Genomic DNA, 24,303 nt, shown 5'->3' with positions numbered 1-24,303 from the left:
GGGTCTGAAAAGCAAGGTTAGAACAGCCTTGGGAGTCAGACAGGCTTGGCTGCCAATGGCAGCTACATGCTAGCTCTGAGATCCTGGCTAGGTTGATCTGCCTCTCTGAGCCTCAGCTTCCTCCTCTGTAAAAAGCGGGGATGAAAAGTTGATATGAGTATTAAATGTGGTAATCCATTTCACAGTGCTTGGCACAGAGGAAATGCTTTAGAAATGACAGGCTTAGAACATGTATCACTGCTTACAGTGGCAGGGCTTGGATAATGCAGAATTATAGAAGCCTCTTATGTGTTGAAAAATATCATCGGTGACCCTTCTATCAGCCCCCATGTGCCCAGATCACATATCTCACATCTTTGGGTACTGGCAAAGGCCCCTGTTAAAATGCCAATGTGTTCCAGCTGAGATAAGATTGGGTGAAGTCAATACCCTGACTTCAAACTCATGAATATGATGTGCGCCATCGTCCACGTGAACATGATGATGAAGATATTAAGTGTTTATTATGTGCTAAGTACCTGTTTCGAGTGAGACACTGTAGTAAGCATCTTCTATGTGTCATATTCCACTTTCCAAAACCCCTATAAAGTCAATATTATTATTATTTTTTGTTTTACAGGTGATAAAACCGAGGTATAGAGGAGTTACGTGACTTGCCCAAGATCCTTCGGCTGGAATGTAGGATTTCTGGAACTTAAACCTTATATTTGGAAAAAAATTTCCAAATCCATACATTCATTTTACCTATAAAAAATTTCTTATGCTCTTTCCTAGTCATTTCTCTCTTGTTATCTGGAAGAGCCAGGAGAAGTGGGATGCAAGACCTGAACACTGAGTTAGGGGAGAGGGAAGAGGAGACGCTCTGGAGAGAGATGTACTGCTCCATCTTTCTGTGTTAGGGGAGCAACTCTGCCCTCGGCTATAAGGTGGACACCACTGAGAACACTGAGAAAGGAGATGATGGACCCTAAAAATATAGCCAGTTTGTCTGAGGCCATCTTTACCGAGGGTCAGAACCTTTAGCAAAGAGCTAAAAAGTGCACTGAAAACATTAAGTTTTAGAAGAACTTCCTATTCCCATAAAAATATCACCATATCTTCTGATTCATTTTCTCCTCCTACCTTCGAGGGTCATTTGAAAGTCAATGTTAAAAAAAGGAAAAGGAAAACATAAAGGTTGCTATCAGGCCTTCGTCATAATAGAATTATGGTTTTGTACACATACTTGAAGTATATAAATGCCTTTAGTTTCCCTTCTGTAAGGTCGCAGACTCAATTTTATGTCTGCGAAGTGATGGTACAAAGGAATTGAAGATAAACAAAATGTGTGTTAAATGCAAGTGAAAAAATTCCAAAGCCTCGAGTCTGGAGAATATTTTCAGTACTGCGAGTGTATTATTTACAAAGAGAGTACTAGAATATCCCCACTTTTTAGTAAGCTTTTTATTAAAGTGCTATATACACTCAGAAATAGGCCCAAATCATAAATAGAAGCTTGATGAATTTTCACAGAGTGAACAATCTTAGATCAAGGAAAAAAATGCCTTTCAGTGTTTTAATAGTTTTCTATACCTGGGTCAAAACCAGCAAATCATGGAAAACTTCATGTATAAAATTTATTAAGTTCACTTAGCAGAAAAATGCTAAAAATTTAATAAAATATAATGCCTAAGAAGAGCCATTTTACTTCAAAGAAGATAATTATCTTGGAAATTTGGAGGAAGTTTGTTTTGTTTTTTAACCATGAATAGACACATAGTTATTTCTCTTTAAAAAAAAAAAAAAATGGTTAGTGCTTCACCTTCCCAATAGCCTTTCTGAGACAGGATACTATCTATCTTTGTTTCCTTCCTCTCCACTCCCATCCTTCCCCACATTATCGCTGCGAGTTGTTCTGAAACTAGGCCATCTCTCTCCCCTTAGTCCTCCTGATTTTGGGCAGATCCAAGAGGAAATGAGGTGCTTTTTATCACGGCCAGGCTAGATGTGGGCCAGTGCACAACCTCTGTTTACATAGTGCGTATGTTTCAGTCTATAGCTTTAATTGGCTAATAAAACCATGCTGGAGTGAGCTGTCCTGATACTCTGACACTGATCTGGCTCGAGGGGCACCAATTTCTCTTAGTTACAAGAGTCGGGAGCAAGACCTTGGAAATGCAGAATGTGTTGAAACGCATTTGCTCCCATTCAACTGACAGCCGATTGACAGAAACCAAATGAAACCAAAACCTGCGTGCCCCCAATTTGATGACAAAAAGGCCGACGGCCCAGCCACAAAGGGCCGTGTAAATGTCTACATGTTAAATGCCAACAAAGCGATTAGAAAATTATAAGAACAAGTATTAGAATGTTGCTTTCTAACTGCACATTATTTTTCACAAGAAATTTCAGGGAAGGTTGGACTTTTGTACATTTAATTAGCATAATGGAACTGATTCTGCCAAGTGCATTTGTAGTTAGTCAAAGGCTCAGTTTTCTTGACAACAATCTAGGTGTGGATGAGTATCTGGGCAGAACGCCTCCCTCTTGGGAGTTGGTCTGAGGGAGCATAAATGAAGGGCCCACGGTGGAAGTCACATCGCTTGTGTAGTGGCAGGGCCTGTGAGAGTTTTCTGTCACTATACACAGCAATAAAATTCCCTAAAGCTCCCACAATAGTGGCAAAAATCTCACATCTAACGAGTTGGGATAGTCCCGGAAGTTGTGCTAACTGTAGCAAATATTTTTTCCTCGTTATAAGGCAAAACTGAAAAGACAAATAGCAGTAATTTGCCACTATTTATGCTAACAATTAAAGATAAATTGTAAAGCCTCCGTAAACCATACTTTTATGCCAAATCTCTGTTGCATTAAAAAAGAAAATAACAAAAACTCTGAGAATATAACATCAGTAATGGTTCTCGTCTTCCCCAGCATTTAAAAAGGAAGAAATTATAAAGAAGATGGGGATTAGAATATTGTTCTTGAATTCTGGTTTGAAAGTGCTTTGTTTAATATGTAATGCACAGCTTATCTGATAAACCTGTCTAAATTTAAAGCCTCTTCTATTGCTACTTTGTGCCTTGTCACAAAAATCTTTTACGTCCCCTAAACTGTAGAGCAACAGTTCTCAAATTTTTTGGTGTATGGATCCTTTTATGCTCTTAAAAGCAACAAAGAACTTTTGCTTATGTGCATTATATATTAACAATTACGTTATAAGAAATTAAAACTGAGAACATGAAAAAATATATAATTTAAAATAACAGCAATAAACTCATTACACTTTAACAAAGTATTTTTATGGAAAAAATATATTTCTCCCAAAACGTCAGTAAGAAGGATGTCATTATTTTACATTTTTACAAATCTGTAATCTGACTTAGTAGAAGGCAGGTAGATTCTCATATCTACTTCTGAATTCAATCTGTTTTTTTGGGGGGTGGGGAGGGGAGTTGAAGTACATGAAGAAAATCTAGCCTCATACAGAAATACAGCTGGAAAAGGGAGGAATATTTTAACAGTCTTTTCTGATAGTTTTGAATCTTTTTTGATACTACACCAACTACTCAACAAGTGGTGGTTTCTTAAAGGTTAGCTGGAATATAAAACCTGAAATACCAATAATTTTTTTTGTATTCTGTGCAATTCAAGTACACTGGTATATTTTATATCCTGAATGAATCTTTTACCCAAAGATATTTTTATAAGAGCATGCATTGGTCACTTGGAGACTATTAGTTTACTGAGTTATGTAACTTTCCCAGATGTTGACACAGTTCATTACCAAATGTGATTATATCTAGTAACCATATTTAGAAATATCACCACCAACATCATCAGAAAAGTCTTTAAATACGAGGAAGCCGTCAAGTTCATGGAGTTGGATACAAGTGTTCCAAAATTCTAATATTTGCCTGCAAGCTAGAATTTATTGGCAATAAATATTACCAACTACTTTACTTGAAATGACGGGCACACTTGGTTCATTTTTGAGAAAATGTATAACATATACCTAAGTCTGAATAACCATAGTCAGTCATTCTGGTAAATAAAATGGCATTCCATTTAAACAAAAACAGCTAGTTCAACTCTTAACTCAAACAATGACACAAGTTCTTTTCCCTGGAGAGAAATATTCTACTTCAATATGGAGCAGAAGTGCTCTATGTGCTTTACATGTACTTCCCAATTTTGTCATAAAGAATATTAAAAAGACTTGTACTCAAGGGTCAAAAGTTAATAAACTTAATTTTTACTGCTTCATCAAGGACATTCTCAAATGAAGCTGGCAATGTTCTGTTAACGACAAATTCACAGTAATAATGAATGCAATGACTGCTAGGATAAGTTGGTGTCACTGCCTTGATGCCTGCAAAGGTGCCAGGAGTTTTACCCACCACCTTTGGCACTATTAAAGCACTCTGGTCAATACAGAAAAAAAGGACAAATTATATCTTAGTGTTGTTATGCAAATAGTTTTTATCTCTTGGAACCCCAGAATGGGCTTTGGGTACCCCAAGGGGTACCTGGATCTACATTGAGGACCAATGTTGCAGAGGATAGTAACAGTATAAATCCACTCCCTAATCTGCTCAATGCTTATGTCCTTGTGGGGTTCATATAAAGAAGATTTAAAAGGTTTATTTCTGTCTCCACCCTTCTGCCCTCCCCGCTTAAAAAAATATTCCATTGTGGCAATTCAACGTAAATTGTGTGTATAAAACAAAGAAATTGCAGTACTCTTGACTTCATCAGCATCTTTCTCCCTTACAAAGAAAGTGACTCTAACAAGTTATGGGGAAAACTATCATGAGATATAAAAAATATGACATGCTTGGTCCCACCTCTCTCCCATCTAACTCCCAACCCTCCCCAAACCTTTCACTTTGAGGGTATTTCGGATGAGTTCTTAGTAGTGTCCTCAGAAATAATTGGGTGTCCTAATTCAGCCACATGCAAATTAATGCTCCCCTAAAGAGGCCTTATTATAATTTCCAACCCTTGATGTCTACATAATCCCCTATAGTTCTTTAACTTCTTGCTTTCTAACTTCTGTTTACCGATGCACTACTTTGTCAGCTCAGTATAGCATCAATTAGTAACACAGTTGTGCTTATTGGGTCTCCCTAGAGCCTTGAGAAAGCTGCTTTGTATTTATTAATGACTACAGAGAGCACTACTATTTTTCAATAGCATTTAAAAATGAGTAAATTACTGAAGATGAACTATAAAAGAAATTCAAATTTCAAAGGCAAGCAAAAAAAAAAAGCACATTATTTCAAAACACCCATAATACTTGCCTGGTTAATTTTTTTTTTTTTCCAATTTACTATCAAGCGGGGTGGAGGGGAGTCAAATGCAGACTCTTTCCCCCTGTTCTACTTTTGGCATTTTGGAGTACAGGTCATTTGACTTAAAGAACTGAGGCATAGGTCTGATGATTAATTAAGAGCTGGTTTAACAGGTCTCAATTTCATTATCACACACACCTGTTAAGTAATGCACATCTGAATCCGCAAAAATCCACTCACAAGGTTAATTTAAAAAAAATTAAAAAGCAAGCGAGCATTAGAGAGAAAAAGGCATAACTCCACAAACTTAGGTCCAGTTTTATGTTCTCAAGCATAATTCAACACAATCAACTTGAAGTGAATCCAATATGGACTCTTACTTTGTGAATAATTCCCGGGACTATATTAGGTGAAGTTAGAGCTGCCCACACTGGTACAAAATTTGCTACTTAAAGAAACCAGAGAGACCAATCTCTCCTACGATGACTCTTCCTTAACCAAACTTGAAGTGATGAGGAGCAATTACAGCACTCATTTGCCCTGCTTTTATATTCCTGGTCATTTATGAAATGAAGACGCTGATCTGCAAAAATCACTTTGCATTCATGAAAGAAGTTCTGGGAGCTTCCCCTGAGCATCTGGCTATGAGGCAGAAACATACCTCAGTGCACTTCCTTTGTCTTGCGCTCTCTCTTTGATGTGCAAGTCACTGGTGGAGTAAGCTGTGATCGCTTTGATGTTGAACTTCTAGACTTTATTGTTACTAGCATGCCTACAAGGAGAGCTGTCAGTCATTTCTTACATCTGAACAACCATGTTTCTTTACCACACCTCTTTTACAAGCATCAATCCTTAAATACATGTTTTCACATTCCTGCTGATTACCACACTATCTTTGTTGGGGGAGGACTGTGCTCAAATATAACTACGGCACCCACATTTTCTGTAAACACCCTGAGGCGTCATCAGATGGCTGGTAACCAACCTTCTTCAACGAGAGAAGCCTCAGTGCAAAACATATTTCTAGCAAATGAAAACATTCGAAAAATGCTTAAGCCATCTTAACAGTCAAAATGAGTATTTAGTCAATATTTCCCCTAAGGAGCCATTGAAATCACAAAGAAACTTCCAAGCCATTTTAAAAGGGATTCTGAATGCAACAGCAGCAGGGGGCTTAGAAAGTCTGCCAAAACTTTGAGACATCTTAACTCATCTTAAACAATTTTGTTTCTTTGCAATGGTGGAAACAAAACACTTCTGTTCTACACGATTTTACTTGTGATAAAAACATTGCTTTTGAAATAGATTTCTGCCAAACCCATTATTTTGTTAAACAGTATCATTTTCGGAAGGTGCTTACTTTTATGGATGCAACTTGTTAGAGGAAGATGGTTTTTCATAATTTTATGACAGCAAACATATGGATATGCATTCAACCTGTGTACAATTTCTTAAATATATAAATGCAAGATAGACAATATGCTCATCTTTAAAAATCTGTTGAAAAAGACAGGTTCTAATTCCTTTTACCAGCTCCCATCAGATTTCCATTTCAAACTCCTTTATCACTTTTGGAACTGCTGAATACGATCAAACCTCACTGGGAGATTCCACCAAAAGGAAATAAAGTTAAGGTGCTTACATCACACCATGCTGCTTTATAATGAACTATTATCTTTCAGAATAAATGTTTCAATGAAACCCAAGTTCTTAGAGATACTGGGTCTCAAAAGAGAAAGTACAATGACATTTTTCAGATAGAGCTTAGTTTTGTTATTTTCCTTTTATAAGCTGGCGACGCGAGAGATACACTGTTTCCGCTTGCTAATAAACTGCAAACAATATATTAGGAAAGACAATTTCCTTGGGTTTCTGGCCTGGGATATTTGGTAAGGAGTAAAATGACTATGATGCACAAATGGTAAGATCATTCCAGGGTTTCCATTTTTAAGCAACCTCCCTTCCCCCCGACCGCCTTGGTTTTAACTCAACCATCAAAAATGGAAAAGGCTTTGGGCTAGAATTTGATAAATAAGGTATGACTGTAATTTATAAGCATTAAGTCTGGGCATATATATTATTAATATTAATGAAAGCTCACTTGTTCTTTAATTTATTTAAATAGTTGGCAAAAAGTAATCACCCCTTTCTACCTTAAATTTTCACTTCCAAAAGGGAACTGATTAGCTATTTGAGGCACTTATAGTAATTAGGTGTTGAGACAGGGCATAAGGAAACTAGAAGGCATTCCTTTGCTTCTTCAAAGTCTTGAACAAAAAAACAGACCATTTTTCTGTTTTAATAGAAACATTTTCATAGAATGAGAGAGCTGGAAAAGATCTTAATGGCTATCATGTTCAACCCTTCAGTTTTACAAATGGGAAAGTGAGCTATTGAGATAACTTGACAATGACTGAGTAGCAGACCTGGGAGAAGAACCCACAGCTTCTCCCACCCTACAGAGGGGGTTTTCCACAATCCAGTGCCGTTTCCCTGAACTAGGGACTGATGACTCGTTTGTCAAGTAAAGGTGCTGGACTTCAGGGGTTTCTCAACCAGAATCATTTGGGCAGCTTAAAAAATTACCAATATTTGAGCCCCACCTCAGACCAATAAAATTGGAGCCTCTAGGAGCACTGCCTGGGCTTGTGTATTTTTAAAAAGCTCTATAGACAGTCTAATGTGCAGACAAGGTTGAGAACTAAGAGACCAGACGACCTCTAAGTTCCCTTCTGGGACTATTGCATAACTTTCACCATTGGTTGGGAAAATTCTTGGAATCTATTCCCTGATGTCCATCCATACACATTTCTAAGCCATTACACTGTTACACTGTTTTTATGTTGACCTAGCTGTTGTCACTATCTGTATTTATCTACTTCATTTATGTGTTTACTGAGGTATTATCTGCCTCTTCCCATGAGAACGTACATTTGCAAAGACCAGAGACTAAGTCTGCTGTGTTCATTGCTACCCTTAGGGCCCGAGCTCCCAGCAACAAAATAATGGGATAGCATATCACCATTTTCCAAAGATAGAAGTCTGGAGTTAGTGTGGCAGGAGGTAGGCTGCCCTCCGCTACATCACCAGAGCAGTTCTACTTTGATCTGTTTCACCAGACTAGAATCCAGGCTGCAGGAAGACCATGTTCTTCCTCACCCTCAGTGCCTCACCCTCTGTAGGCAGATACATGCCATGTGCTCAAGGCCTGTGAAAGGCTGTCTTGTAAATAGAAAGCACTGACTACCTTTCAGGGCACTGAAACCTTTATTTTGTTGCTGAAAAAAGCAACAAAGACATCAGTCTTTCCACTGGAGTTGGCCTTGACTCCTGCAGCATAATCCTCAGCCTACTTCCGCTTAGCGGTCGCAATAGTTGCAAAAACCAGTCTAGAGCTCGCTGGCTGCAAGGCCAGTGCTCCTGGGTAAGATTTATGTAGAAGAGGAAGACAGTGTTTGGAAAGTGTCTCAGACACCTCCAGCACCAAAGGGTCCTCTCCTTTTGGGCCATTTGGGGGTAAGATTTGAAGTCTGCCTATTTCCTTCTACATGCTAGTTGATAGCAAGGCTAAAATAGCCAGAAAAATATCTCAAGTATGTTAATGACATCCAAATAATGGCAGACATTGCTTATGTTGGGTACTTCTTCCACTCTGAAGGAGATTTCGGTGGACTAAAGGGAAGCTATGCTTCCCCTAATATCATTTACCTTTCTGAGCTGCAGTTTCCTCGCTAGTAAGAGGAGAGGGTTAGAACACCACACAGTGCTTCCCAAACCTGTCTGATTCTCAGTCACCAGAGGAGCTTTTAAAATTCCTTGGCCTCACCCCAAACCACCACAAGAAGGATCGCATAGGTGATGGAGAATGGGATTTTATTTTTCTAAATGCTTCCCAGTTGACTGTGAAGATCAATGATATTTGGGAACCACGGAAAGGCTGGAGGACTCCAGTGCCCAACCAGCTCTGATAGGCAAGGTGTCACAGAGGAAGCTCTGAGGACCAGTTGAATCAAAACCACCCAAGAAGCTTTTTAAATACATGTCTTCCTGAGTCAGGAAGACCAGAGTACAGAAGAATTAGGCTCTCTCTGGATAGGACTCAGAAACTCTCCAGGTTATGGGCTGTACTGTAAAGTTTCAGAACCACTGCTTTATGCAGGATTTTAAAGCCAACCTATGGCTTATTTGGAAGGAAATCATGTTCACACATTAGTATGAGGATTGGCTTTATCCATTTAATGTTTCATTGTGTGTCACAAACTCTTTGTTTTAAATGGCACGTGGCTCATAGAAACTGCAAACCTATAAGCCCAATAGCCTTAACCCTTCTCTAGTTAAACATGGCTGCCAGTTTCTCAGTGCATTTTTTAAATGCTGATTCATGGCTTCAGAGGTATGATTAGGAAGAAATTGTCTTAATTCTATTATAAAAGCACAGAGGTGGCACCTGAATAACCTAGCGCACAGTAGGCACTTATTATTCGCTCAAATTGATTTAATTATTTATATCTAGTGTGCTACAGAAGATCTGACATGAGATAAACAAACAAAAGAAGGAATAAAAACCCCAACAAGTGAAAAATGAAAATAACATTGTGAAAAAAAATATTTCTCATGTGGTGAAAGAATCACACTTCTGGGTGGCGCAGTTTGAAAAACCGTTTGCTTTAAGAACCGATCTGAAACTCAACCACAAGTCTTCACTTCTGAACTGCTGCCTTATTTCTATGATGGAAAGGTTCAAACAGCCGGTTTTTCTTGCTTCCCCTCACCTTCCTGGTTTTTTTATGAAAAGATGCAATTTCATCTTTCTAGTAGGAACAAGTGAGCACTGTCATCCTTTAAAGTCCTTGTGATGACCGGTTAGTATTATTACACGGGTTATTCTAGCTCAGCTCAGAAGGCTTGACTTCTTGAGCAATGCAAAATTCATGTAAACTTGTGATCTCATTCCTCTGTGTAGCATCAAGACAAATGATATTTAAGGAAATAGGAAGATCAATACTTATTTATTTTCCAATAGAGAAATCAGATTGTTTTATGACTGACACCTGATATATCACCAGCAAAATCTGAACTCACAATTCACTTGTATTAACTATCCAAAAAATTACACAAAAGGATGCTTATCTCTACTTTGTGCAGTGTTGTAAAGCATAAGGTATGTATGTTCTAAAAACGTATGTAAATATAATCTATCTCTTTGGCAAATTGTATACACTTAAACGAAACAAAAATCTAACCATAAGTCTTCAGAAACCAAGGGGTTAATAGTTTTGTATACATGTTAAAAAATTTCTTATTGCCTAAAATAGCTACAATAGTTTACTTGTTCCTAAATGTTTATCTTTTTTGAAAAAATAAGTTTTAGATTTAAAAAGGGAAAATGCGGCATTTCTCTGATCAAAATGACTGACAATCTCTTTTTAAAAAATATTTGAGAATAGGGGAATTGAACTAAGGTTGAGACTCTAAAAAAAACAAACAAAACAGAAAAATCCATAACAAAAACAAAGCCTGTCATAAAGGTCACAATGATTGTTTACTTACAAACAAAATCTCACTTAAAAAATTAAATATGGAGCCAAGCAGAATTTTATTAATCAGCTTTAATCTATCTCAAATTAAAAATAATTTCCTTACTTCCTTTCAGGCAAACTTTTAAAATTCATTATCCTTCCCCCCCAACTGTTACATTTCTGACAACCATACAACAATGAATTACACTTTTGAATCTGATGTAGAATTCCCCAAAGCAACTGAGAAAATAATTTCAACCTTTGACCCCTCCACTAGCCTGATGGGAAATTCATTGGCACTATTACCGCTTTTAGCTTTCTATGCATAAGTAACCACTAGAGGGCAGGCTTATCTCAGATCTGAACTACTCTGGAGAAAAACATCTCATAAATGCTTCTAATGTTCTAATTATTTTTGCAATATCTTTTATTTTCCTGGATATTTAATAATCAACTTCAGTTCATCTAAAAGTATTCCTAAATAGGTCAATTTGTTCACTTTCACAAATTACAATGATATCACAAAGGCTAAGATGGCCTAAAGATACAGCCTAGCTTAGGTACTTTAAAAATTTTAAAACAAAATTTAAAATCTTTACTCTTTACTACATGGTGGGTTACATGCAGAGTCAATCATACCATAACTAGTACTCAGCTTCCACTTTTGGCACAAAAATTTTGAGAGGTTCTAGACAAAAGTGTGTTTGAGGAAGATTGTGAGAAGGCTCACGGTGAACAAAGTGGAGTGGAGAGGGACAGCAAAGATTAAGGGTTAGAGAGGTGTGTGTGTGTTCTGTGTTTCATACTTTGTCTTCAAATAACTGACAATCTTTCATATGAGATTAAATGTGCTCTACGCAACCCCAAAAGATCAGAGTTAAGATATTAAAAGTACAAAGGAGAGATTTATGGTTGATATAAGAATTTTCTAATTCAAGATGGAATAAGCTACCTCTAACAATAGTGAGTTCTCCATGATAGATGTTCAAGCATAACCAGACAAACATTAGGCAGAAATCCTGTGGAGAGAAACCGAATGCCACAGGACATATATCTGAATGACTTTTAAGGTTTCTTCTTTCCCTAAGACTCTATGAAATCATGCTTATTTGCTTTCAGACAAACACACCTCAATGCAGTCACCAGAGAGGTAAACACCTACCAAGTGAGAAATGAGCGTTGCAGATCTATCTACTTGGAAACTTTTACCCCTCACGTGATTTTTCTACAAGACAAAAGAGTTCTCAAGAGTATGTCTACAATCATGTCCCTTAGCTGTCATGGAAACAACCAGGACAGCACTATCAAGACCAAGGACTCTAGAGCTTTCTACTACATAAAGGCATATTAAAATTAGAAGATGCATTTGTGAAGGCTCCTTTGCCTAAAGTGGAACATACAGATAACCTCTAACTCAATTCTATAATAATGGACATAGGTTACACAGGTTAGCTTTACTTCATGGTATTCTGTATTTTTTAGGAAAGTAATGCTTATATTTCACCCAGTTCCTCTTATAACAAGCAGACTCAATGAAAATCATGGATGAAGAGTGCTAATGATAAGCAAATAAGAATAACCCCATTTGTACCAAATTGATTTTATTAAATAGTAATTTAAGGATATTAGGCTCAGCAAAGCATTACATAATTCAATCTATTTTTTCCCCTTATAAATGCCAGAGTTATAATTTCCACTAACTAGAGACAAAGTTATATCCAGGACATTTTCACAGCTTCCTCCAGGGGAGGCATCAAGAAGATAGTGGAAATTAGGGCTCTAATCCTCACTTCGCCTTGTATCAGCTGGAAGAGCTTGGCTACATACAGCACATAACCCCTGTGAGCCTCAGTTTCTTCAACTAAAAAACATGATACTATCAATGACTTTCCAAGGAGGACTAAATGACATAAGAATGCTTGTAAACCGTAAAGCATAAAACAAATATAGATTAACATCATTCCTCTACTTATTTGTGAAATGCCTAGTAAACTTCAGAGGCAATGAAATCTAAAGCAAAAAAATGAAATCACTGGCAAACCTAGGGAATAGGTTTGACATTACTTTTTACACAGGAGCAAAGATTTTAAAATTATATTACCTCCTTATAACGTGACGAGGGCTAACATGTCATCTAAGAAAGAAAATCCAGAAATAAAAGATTTCAACTGTCTTCTTGCATTTTGCCCATACGCTAATATAAGCTATTATCTGTGTATTTAGAGCTCTTATCTCTGGACATAGCACTTATGTACAGAAAAACTACATTCCATCATGTCACAGACAACATTGATGGATACCAAAAGCTCTGACTACAAACCTCTAAGTCCGTGACTCAAAGGCTGGTGTGGAAGGGAAGTATCTCCAGTGGTGGAGCTAGAATGGGGAGAGTACTTGTAAATCATTCCCCAAATGGTCAATATGTGGTCTTCGAGAGAGTATCAAATGTTAATTCACACCTGTGTTGTCAGTAGTGTATGTCTCCAAATTATTATTTTTTAAGCAGAGAAACAAACGCTCTGAGTGTCCAGTGATGGATTTTAAAATTACTAAATGTAAAATTTATAGGTTAAGGCAGCCTCAATTTGTTATTAATAAACACTGTGATTATTTAGAATGCATGTAGAAAACATTTCTACGGCAAAATATTCTTAGATTTGTTCCATGTGATGGCTTTTACTGATCACTAAAATAATTTAAGAGAATTTTAAGAAAACTGAATTCCAGTTCTACCTCTGCAGATCTATCTATCTATCTATCTATCTATCTATCTATATCTAATCTATATCTAATCTATCCATCCATCAATCCATCCACCTACCTACCTACCTACTCATCTATCAACTTTTTCTCCCAGTAAATGGTCATTTGTACATACTGTTTTCTTAGCTGGGCCAGAGCAAATTACAAAGTAGCTAGCTGTGTGCTATTGCAGGTGCTTTGCAATTATCTACTTGCTGATGACATCTAATTTATTGTAATTCACTTGGCTGGGAGGGGAAAGTGGGAGAAAAAGGAGTCTAATGAGAAATCTTAATATTTTAACATATCTACAAAGTCTTAAAAAGCCCTAAGATTTAAACTATACACTATACATATATTTTAAGGACTATTTCTATTTAGAAATTGTATTATTTTATTACTGGGCAGTATTGAAGTTATATGGTACTCAATCCAAATCGAAGGCAAAGTGGTTTACTTGAATATAATATTGTTTTGTATTTTAAGTGACGTAACTGAAATATATAAAGTCAAGACTCTACTTCATAGAGGATCTGAGCTCCCATCTCCTCCCATGGACAAACAGATTCAGAGAACCTCTTTGCCTTTAAAAGAACTAACCCCTCCTCACCCAATAAGCAGTAGAGCAGACATTTGGGGTTCCTCTTTTCGAGATCTGGCCATTACTCTCTTCTAAACACACCCATTGAAGGTCAAAAATCCCAGTTAAGGGATACCTCTGACATGATCCTTAAAATAAAACCAGGGTTAAAATTTAAATCTTATTTTGGTAAAAAGAAAGTCCAAAATCTTCAAAACTATAAAAATCAAATTTACTAGAGTTGGAAATACTACTAATCACCCACGTATACAGTATTTTCAAAGTGACAGGGTACCTTGTATTTGCACATGAATTGTCCTGGGAAAGAATGTATTATGGAACAGAAATTCCGTTTAAGCCTCCTCTTCACTCTCAAAACTCCATTTACATGAACATATGCTGAGCGCTACTAAGAAGCAAAGACGTATATAAATCTACTGAAAGTGACGAAGCACTTGCCTTTCCTTTCAGCATTGGGCTGCTGCTTGACATGTGGCCAATACACTTTTATGATGAGCAGAACAAGTGCTCCCCTGATTATAAATGTTATCGCTGGCTCTCTCTGTTTGCCCAAGAAGCAATCCAAATGGTATTGGAATTTTGTTGTTAATTAAACAAGAACAAAACTGAAGGATGAGACTAGAGTTGCTCAAATGAAGATTTATTACTTCTAAGCATGAAACCACTTTAAGCCTAAATTATTTGACAACTAACGCAGAGGAAGGATTTTCTTCTTTGGTGAGTTCAAAAGGCCTGATTTAATGATGTTTAAAAAACAACAGTAAATCAGCCAACAAAGAGAAGGTTTCTCTTTTATAGTCTCTTGTCTCTCCTCCTCCCTTCACAGTCCACATCTATATACATACCAAAAACCTATATTATAAACAGTGTTTCTGTTTTGCACAAAAAATCTAATTATACAAACTCTCTTACACATGGAACTAATTTAACTAGTAAAACTGAGAGGTAGTAGGGAAGTATTTAATACAATTCTGGGCCAGTTTTTTCCCCCTTAAATCTGATATGAACACATTTACAGCATTCCTCATTTTCCCATGAACTATTTTTCTTTAAATTTGCACCAAAGCAAGATAATCCCATTAAAACACAGGATGTTATAATATTGAGAATGAAATATTCTAATTATCTAGATGTATTCTATTTCTCTCTCTCTCTGGCTTATTGAAAAACTGTTTTGCCAGTATTCAGAGCTACTTTTCTCAAAGCACAATACTATGAATCCATTATCTTACGGCAGCCAGAGGTCACTCCAAGACAAATGTGTGGGCTAGAGCTTTTTTGGGATGATGGTGGTGGTGTCATTCTCATGATTCTATTAGAAAAGGATAGTATGACACTTCACTTTGTACTATAACTCCAAAAGCAAAAACAAGCCCATGTACTTGAAAACGTCAAAATTAAAATGTTAAAAAGATACTTTATTGTTTGGTGATTACTGTTCATTAGAGGAAACGGCCTTAGCTTCTCACTGTTGTCCCAATCAACACAAATTATATTAAAGAAAATAGATAAGGACTAGCGTTGGCACCTTCCAAATAGTAAAATCTATTCTATAACTTAAAGAGAAAAAAATTGGAGAACATGTCTTAACTACTAAACTCTTACAGGATTAATGAAACGCAGCAAACAGGATAAAAGTTTTTTTTAGGGGGAGGAGACAAGCATAGACTTCTTTTACATAAGAAGATGGTAAGAAAATCTTAACATTTTTTTTTTCTTACCAAAAATGATTTTAAATGCCCAAGAAAGTGGTTCTTAAGAACCGGGAGGTTACATCTCCTTTATCAGTTGCATATTCTAAAAAGGATTGAATCCCATTCCCTGCAAGCCACAGGAAAAAAAGAAAATTTGCTGTGGGCACGTCGTAGAGAAAGATTTCATCTCAAGCAGCTCATCTTAGCGTCTCGTACGTTTCGGCCTGTTAATAATTAATAAAAGAGATGCCACCCCATCTCTAGTGAAGGAAGGCAAAGCTCGGTGATCCGAAAGTAAACCCGGCGCAGATACCGAACGGGTGTCCTTCCTTCTGGATTGCAACAAAACCTCAACCTAGCAAACGTTTAACGAGCAGCGCCCGCACGGATGGCAGAACCCGCAGGACAGTCCGGGTCTGCAAAAATTGTGCGCATTAGGTGAGCCCTGTCCGTCGCGAACAGATGGGGCTCTAAATCCCCACTCCAGGCGGCCGGGTCTGCGAAGCCGCCGGGGCAGATTATCTACCCCGAGGAACCTGCCTGGCGCACGAGCGGCAACGTGCCGCCGGCTGAGTTTCTCCGCGGCTCTTTGCAACAGTCCTAAGAGCGTGTCTTGGTTTTTCCCGGCCGCACAGGCGACTTCCTGCACACCTCCAAACTTTGGCTTTCTCATCAGAAAGTTCCCCGACTTGCCGTCGTTTCTTTCCTCCTCACCTGGGAGGACTTCGAGCTACTCCTCACTTCGGCCGGTGCCCCCTGCTATCCTGCTACAAGTCTGATAAGGGCTGAAGGCCGGCTTGACCGCGACTGACCCGCGTCGGTCGACCCTCACCGCCGTCCAACCACCACTGCCCGCAAATCCACACCCCAAAGTATCAAGTCGGGGTGCGCTGCGGCTGCGGGTGGCCGCCGAGGGAGACCTGACACGGCCGAGAAGCCCGTCTCGCTCGGGCCCAGCCACTTTCGGAAGTGGCCGCGGCGGGACGCAGCGCGCACCCGCTGCGCTTCCCTGGCGGGCGGCCGCTCACGGCCACTGGGCCGCCAAGGCGGGAGGGCGCAAGGCCCGGGGCGCTGACCAGTCCCCGGGGATGACAACACGTTCGCGCGCACGCACGGCCGGCCCGGCCGCCGCGCCTTCCCTACGTAGGCCAGAGCTGTTCGGGGCGCGGGCCCTGGACACCCGCCGCGGGCGCCTTCGGCTTCCTCCGAGCGCCCGAGACTTTCCCCTTCCTTTCAGAAGCGCGGCGACTCCCGGCAAAGTTTCTTCCCGGAGCCCCGCTGGGTGCCTGGCGGACCCCAGCGACTGACAGGAGCCGGAAAGGGTGGCGGAGGGGGATCCAGCCCGTGCGCCTTTGCCCCCAACGGGAGGCAGGCAGATCCCGCGGCCGAGCTCAGGTGGCGCCGCTGCGTTGGCCCAGAGGCCCTGGCGGGGCTCCGGCGGCCAGCCCCGGGCAGTACGTGCGCTCGGGCAGGCGCGCCCACCCCTCCCCCTGCGCGCCCGCCTCCCCGCCCCCCGGAGCAGCCAGCCCACCCGGCCCCGGCGGGGCGCCCGGGCTCACCTTTCATCGCTGCGATCACAAAATACATCATTTAAGCCGCGGTGCGGAGAGTGCAGGGAGAGCGGATGGTCCGACCCCGGAGCCCCCTCTGCCGCCGCCGCGCCGCCGCCGCCCGAGCCACAGCAGCAGCTGCCGCAGCTGCCCGCCCGCCGAGAGCCATCCCGAGCCATAAGAGGCTCCATGTGACCGGCTGACATCACGGCCGTCGCTCTGTTTACACCGCGCCCCTCTGCTTCCTCCCCGGGCGGGAGGCAGGAGGCGGGAGGCAGGCGCGCCCCAGCGTCGCGCCCGCCCCGCCCCCGCGGGCAGGTGAGCGGCTGCGGCTTAGCTGGCGCACCCGGGCCCGGCGCTGCTCTCCCGCGCCCCCGGCCCGCGCCCGGGCCCCCGGCCTTCCCTTTCCCTTCCCGAGCACCTGTGGCCGTCCGGGCGCTTTCTGTATGCAGAGCCGCGTGGAACTCGCACCTGACCACTTTATCCCCCCAGCCGGTGGGGCAAGAGGCACAAAACCCAATCCCACTCTCCCGCTCCCTTCCCAGCCCCAGGAATGTTAAATGCTATGGCTTGTTGGTGGGAAAGAGGTGTTTGGTCTGGGAGGCCGCAGCCAGCCGCATTACCCATTTCCCAGAGCGCCCCAGCTCTGTTCCGAAGGTAGAGCCCTTGCAGATCCGTGGAGAACGCGGCCATCGAGACCACCCCGGGGAGTAGAGTAAGCACCTCCGAAGTCTTTCCTGACAGACTCGGCCGGGGCAGCGGGAACGCCCACCAGACGTTGGTAACCCTCGTCACACCAACGATTAAGGTTCTGATTTACACCTGCTTCTCTCTCAAGACCACAGACTCCCGGAAGAAGAGCAGAAAACTCTGTATATGAATCACCTCCGTGAACTCCAGCCGCCAGCCTATTTGAGCCACTAAATTCCTATGCTCTTCCATATTCAGCATTATCTCCTGGGAACCCATTTACAAAGTGAAAAAAGGCTCAAATTTTCACACCCTAAAAATGAAACGTTGTGCAACTTTGGACAGGAAAAAAAAAAAAGATCTCTAAAAGTCAACTTTGTGAATTTTAACTTGCAACTAAGGCTTAATTCCCTTCAAATTTGAAAGCTTAATTCTTTTTGGCCTTTTGGAGACTTAAATCATGACATTATTATCAGATAATTTTTTTTTACCACGAATTTCAGATGCTACTAGCCAGAGTGTAGTATTTAAAATTTTTGCAAGTGTGTCTGCAGTATCGAGCATAACAAAAAATTATCAAAAGTCAACTTTGCATACCTGCTATTATTCCTTCAATTCTGCTTTCTTTTCTGATGATCTGTTTCTATTTACAACTTAAAATATTAGATGGTTATTAGTTGCTGCAGTCATAGTGATTAAACAAGGAGAGTCCTAGCATTTTTTCCACATAACAGTTGCCCTTGCCCCTGAGTTGGGCCGTAATTTAAAACGCACGTAGACAATCAGCACTGTAGAAAACTAGGATCACACTCCGCCTGCCCCCTCCCCCGACACACCTTCAGGCAAAATTTACAGAGTCCTTTGATTTAGAAGGTCAAAAAATTTCATCATACCTTAAATTAAGCCATAGCTTTATAAAAGGTTGATTTCAGCTAAAGTCATCCAACACAGTTTTTCCTTTAGAATTTTTTTTCCAAATAAAACCACAAAAATAAGAAAAGTCATAAAAGAGTGAAGCCAAGACCTACCCATGTTAATTCAGCTGACCAGCCATAGCAAAGTGGACAAGAGTTTCAAATAAATCAACCATACCCACTGTGATGTTTACAATTATGAAATTAAATCACACCATGTTCCTATGGTGCAACTGTATCTCGCAGTGAGGCAACACCCCTCAGTTACACTGACACTATCATTCATATCTGGTTCTTGATTTCCTTTGTGCTAACAACTTTAACAAGGATGGGTAATGCCAAACTATCCTGTAGGTAGATCCCAGGTACATTTTTCTTTCCTTTGTACTGTTAAAGGATGGGAAAACATCAGAGACTGCATGCTCATACTCATTGCAAATGAATCCAGATATACAACTCAGAAAATTCACAATGTTACTTTAAAACAGTATCCTGCTTTAGAAAATAATGCTTGAAAATGACCAAATCCATTAGCTCTAGCCTGCCTGTCAGATATCTGACTTCAAGGTAAATAGTTGTTCATTACTAGTAATCGGTGGCCATTTCAAATGAAATCGGTAATCGAGAACGACAAGTAACGTGACATGTGCTCCTGTAATTATAAGTAGTAGAATCATTCATCCTACAGATATGTCCCCAATAGAAATATAACCTCATAATACTTATTTGAAATATTTACACATTTATTCAACAAAAATGTTTCCAGGATAATGTAACACTGACCTTGCCCTTTAGAAATGTAGTTCATGCTCATCCTACAGCTAATGAGCAACAGAATTGCAAATATTAAGTCTTAACCTTCCTGTGTGGCTAGGTGCTATTTGTAAACATGACTCTATTAAACGTTTTGAGCTTTTAATCCAGGGTATATTATTGTTCTTTATATTAACACAAAGTTCTCATAAAATTTGAAAGTAAAAGAAAAGCCTCTTGAAACACAGATTTTCTATGGAATTATAAGTCTTCAAATAAATGTCAGGAATGAAAGGACTGCTACTCCCTTCCATACTACCAAATTGGAGCCATAAATGTTACACATTTCAATGCAAACTTTTATCAACTATATGTTAAAATATAGGAATAATTATTTGGATTATATTAAACAAATGCTTATGGAATACCTACTATAAGGTAAAACAGTGTTAAGCAACATATTCTTTCCACTAAAATTTTTTTTACCAAGTGTTCTGAAATTTTTTTTTTAAAAGACTATCGCCTATATGGAGATAATTAAATGGAATGGGAATTCTTTACCACGAATAGGATTATGTTATATATTCTCAACTCAAATGTTTCTCTTGAGTTGAAAAAGAAGGCACACTGCATACTTAAAAACACAGATAATTCAACTCGGAGTCCTCGAGAGACAGTCACAGCCCCACATGGTGTCCCTATGTATTGGGTTTCACATTGGATCTGTCATTTAGCAGGGAGGTGGAGAGAAATTTCTGATGCCATGTTGTTCTGAAATACCTGGGAGAAAAGCATGCTGTATTTCTGCAGGGATCTAGACTGGAGTATAATCAGTAAATTGATGCCAATCTCCCCACATTCAGAGGTTAAATAAAAGAATGACGCTTGACTTTATGAGAGTATATTTGTTTTTCTACCAAATGGGGTCTGATCTCATTGTATACCACCCCGAATCACACATATAGTGCTACTGGGAAGAATGGCAAACCAATGGGTTGTCAAGATGATTTCGAAGTTTGCTGATGCACGTGAGAGACAGCATTTTGGCTCTGTGGTTCTTTCTCACCCAGGCCTTGATTTTCTCTCTCCAATGTGGCAGCTTGCTAATTCAATTAATTTCTTTCTGGCTGAACAAGAAAGGGATCAGCAAAAGGTTAATGTGGTCCTAGGCAGCTGGATTCAGCTGCATCCTTAGCCACCACTCCACTGGGATCTGTAGGAGCTGGGCCATTATGGTCAACATAGAGCCAGAGGATCAGGTCTTCTACAGACCAAACAGGGTCGGACTCAGAGAATTCTAAGCAAGACTACTTAGGAACCTACAGAGAAGGCACAAACTTACTTACAATGTATCACATCCCTGCTTAAATTTGAGTCTGGAAGGAGCCAGTGCTCCATAAAGGAACACTTATAAATGGAATAATACTGAAACCTAGACACCAGAGTCTATTTGTGAGTGTTAAGGGGGAGAGAATTAACAGATTAACATAGTTTACATATCTTAATCATGATTTAAAACCAATTATACACAAAGATTTAAATGTATATGCAAGTATGCACATACATAGCTTATGATATATGGTGAAATAAACTGTTTTTTGGTGTCGAGAGTCATCCTAAATTTTACACACACACACACACACGCACACACACACGCACACACTTCACATTATCAACTCCATTTACTGAATTCCTATTATGTGCCAGGCACTGTACTAGAGAAACAAGAATGGTAGTAGTCTTAATCTTGAGAAGCTCACTAATCAGTTGACCTTGGCTCTGAAAACTCTATAGGGAAGTCAGTTCCTCAAGTCAGTCTGAACATTCTAAAAGGAAGGCAGTGTCTGGTTGCCCACTGAAAAGATGTTTGTATAGCCACTCACAGTTGATAGATGGCTACAAATCATTAGTGTGGTTTTTAGTGTAATGGGATATTGGAGGTGAAAGACTTGGCTGAATTAAGACAATGGTGAAGAGATTCTGAGATTTCTGGAACAACCTATTTCATACATCTATTAGGAAATCCAAGAACTGGCAGATGTTATGTAACCATCACGAGGGAAAGGGTAAAATTCATAGGCCTACAGACCTGAGCAACCTCCACAGAGATGCCTCACACACACCTGCAAGGTAGCAAGGAAGGAGATTTATGTCAGAGGCCAGACAGACTTTATCTCTTGTGTTTCCTGGGGTATCCTCACCCCACTCCTACAGCTGATGGTGCATCAGGCCATTCATTGGGAAACTGTAATATTGTACAATGTGTGTGTGTGTCTGTGTGTGGCCAGTATGTGTCTATTTCAACTCAATAATATGTAAATATTTAAGTTAAAGGAATATGAAAAATAGAAGTAAACTCAGAACCTGGAGCCCTGGGTTCAAGTTTTACACCTGCTACTAGCTTTTGATGTCACCTTGGGCAAGTCACTTCACTTCTTAGGACATCAGGTCCCTTTCCTGAGGAATAAAGGAATGGGAACAGGCCTCGAAGGGCTCCTGCAACTCAAACATCCCATTACTACTTTCAGGGTCTTGTCCCATCTGCTTCTTGGGAACACCTTCATCCCTTTCTCCTGCACCATGTCCATTTCTCCAAGAAGTCTTCTTTGTTTCATTGAACTCCATGGTATAATAGGATGATCTCAAGCGTTAGACAAAATTGGGCTCAAAACCACCCTTTATCCTACTCACTAGCTGAGTGATCTTGAGCAAACCTTTGTTTCCTCATATGTGAAATGAGGATGCTAGAGCCTGGAAGTAATAAATTAAACAGTTTAAAGAAGGGACAAAGTGATTCTCTCTTAATAGGGCTTGTTGGTGGAAATGTACTTCTTAATCAGTGCAGGGTTAATCTTAAACTTTATCAGATGAAGGACTCCATGAAAGAGGTACCGCTTAAACTAGACCTTGAAAGACAAATCAAATCTTAGTGGGTAGAAAAAGGAATAACGGGCATCTTTGAAGGAGGGCAGAACACAGGTAAAAGTACAGAAACAGAAAATGCATTTCTTGTTTAAGGAAGAACTAGTAGTAAAGGTTTATAGTAACATAAAGTATATACAGACGAGGGAAGAAAGCTTAAAATATAGGTTATAGCTATTTCTTCTGCTTTCCCTCCAAGTCCCTAGTGCAGAGCTTTGCAAACTATACACATTTAGAGAATGAGTTTTGAAAAATAATTGAGGCCAGAAGAAAATCGTGCTTTAGAAAATAAATCTCTTTGCAGTTTGCCTATTTCATAGTCTTATTGTAATGATTAATAGTTGGTTTGATAGTCATAAAGTTAAATTACACTTAATAAAACACATAGAGCAAAAGAGTTCCACATCACAGCACACTGAGGAAGAATAAAACTGGAAATGGGTGTTATTTCATCAGAGCAAAAGCTAAGCAGAGCGTTTTAGGATGAACAAGATAAATGGAATGTTATTTGATTTTGTATCTCATCCATTTCAGTTCTGAAAATTATCCGAGACAGTCCCATTAATATAGATGCTTCGTACATAGGCTGTAACTCATTTTTTAAAAACTATCTAAAAAATATATTTTCAAATAATGGAGAAAAGATAAGCAGTTACAGATGGTTTTCCCTATTTTTGTCATGCATGATTAAGGACGGCAGAGTAACGTGGGCTTCACTGGGAAATCCGAGTCTCGCAGCTAAGAAGGAGCGTTCCAGGAGCAAATGCTGGCATTATTTTGCTTTCACAGAGAAAATGTTTCTGTTCAGTCAAGCAAAGTAATCAATTATTCTGCATTATGAAATGCTTATTTTATAACTATTGACATTTCAGACAGTTGTGCCACATGTCAATAGTGGTTTCGATGCTTACATCTAAGCTCCAGCTCACAGGATGGGATTCATTGGGCTGACAGTGTCTGACCAGAAGTCTATTCTCAGCTTTCAGAAGTACACGTATTATTTATGTCCAGGCTTGCACTGGGAAAGTATGCTCTGAGTACTGAAACAAGAATAGACTGGTACATTTCTTTCCTGTTTTAATAAAAAATGTTAAAGTTTTCAAAATATGTGAGGTTTGCATTTTAAAAAAGCAATATTCTTCTGTTGAATTAAAAACAATTCCTTCATTTTGTAAGATGGAGGTAAATGAAATCAAGCATTCCATTCAGAGACTCCAAAATTCACACTAGATTTTGAGTATCCAGTTAAACCTTGTGTCTCCAAAAACGATTTTCCAAAATCAAAATGGTTTTCTAATAATTATAGATCACTGCTGCTGTTGCTGCTTTTACCTTTCCTATTGGTTAAAAATTCTTTGGGATTTATTTCGTGGCAGGCACTTCCTTTTATGCTCTTTTTAGCATTTAATTCACCCAAAACTCTTTTTACAGATGAAAACACTGGGGCACAGAGAAATTAAGTAACTTGCCCAAGAAGACGTGGCTAATAAGTGGTGAAACCATATGAATGACTTATGTAAACTGAACCTAGGGTGTGCACTTTTAACCATAATGCTACTACTCTCAAAACTATATTAATTTTCCATTGAGTACAACTCAGTATTTTGAAAATAGCAAACTGACTTCTTCAGGAATCAAAAATGAC

At 39.6% G+C, this 24,303-nt stretch overlaps 1 protein-coding gene across 4 annotated transcripts in view; it reads right to left on the bottom strand.

The window, feature by feature from the left end:
- The window catches only part of RORA (RAR related orphan receptor A), a 675,046-nt gene that overhangs the window by 74,178 nt on the left and 576,565 nt on the right, over positions 1-24,303 (bottom strand). The window contains exon 1 of one of the 4 annotated variants that reach the window (XM_039865421.1): positions 17,389-17,543. The exons of 2 other annotated variants lie outside the window; for them this stretch is intronic. In XM_039865421.1, coding sequence (XP_039721355.1) covers positions 17,389-17,419 — 31 coding nt within the window. In that variant the 5' untranslated portion in view covers positions 17,420-17,543. Of the gene's footprint in view, positions 1-17,388; positions 17,544-24,303 lie in introns of those variants that run through there. One more of the 4 variants, XM_039865422.1, reaches the window with a different exon arrangement.

The sequence above is a fragment of the Pteropus medius genome, unplaced genomic scaffold (genome assembly GCF_902729225.1).
Source record: "Pteropus medius unplaced genomic scaffold, Ma_sr-lr_union100, whole genome shotgun sequence".
Classification (NCBI taxonomy): Eukaryota; Metazoa; Chordata; class Mammalia; order Chiroptera; family Pteropodidae; genus Pteropus; species Pteropus medius.
The sequence above is the reverse complement of the archived record's forward strand: the minus strand, read 5'-3'. Positions and strand labels throughout refer to the sequence as shown.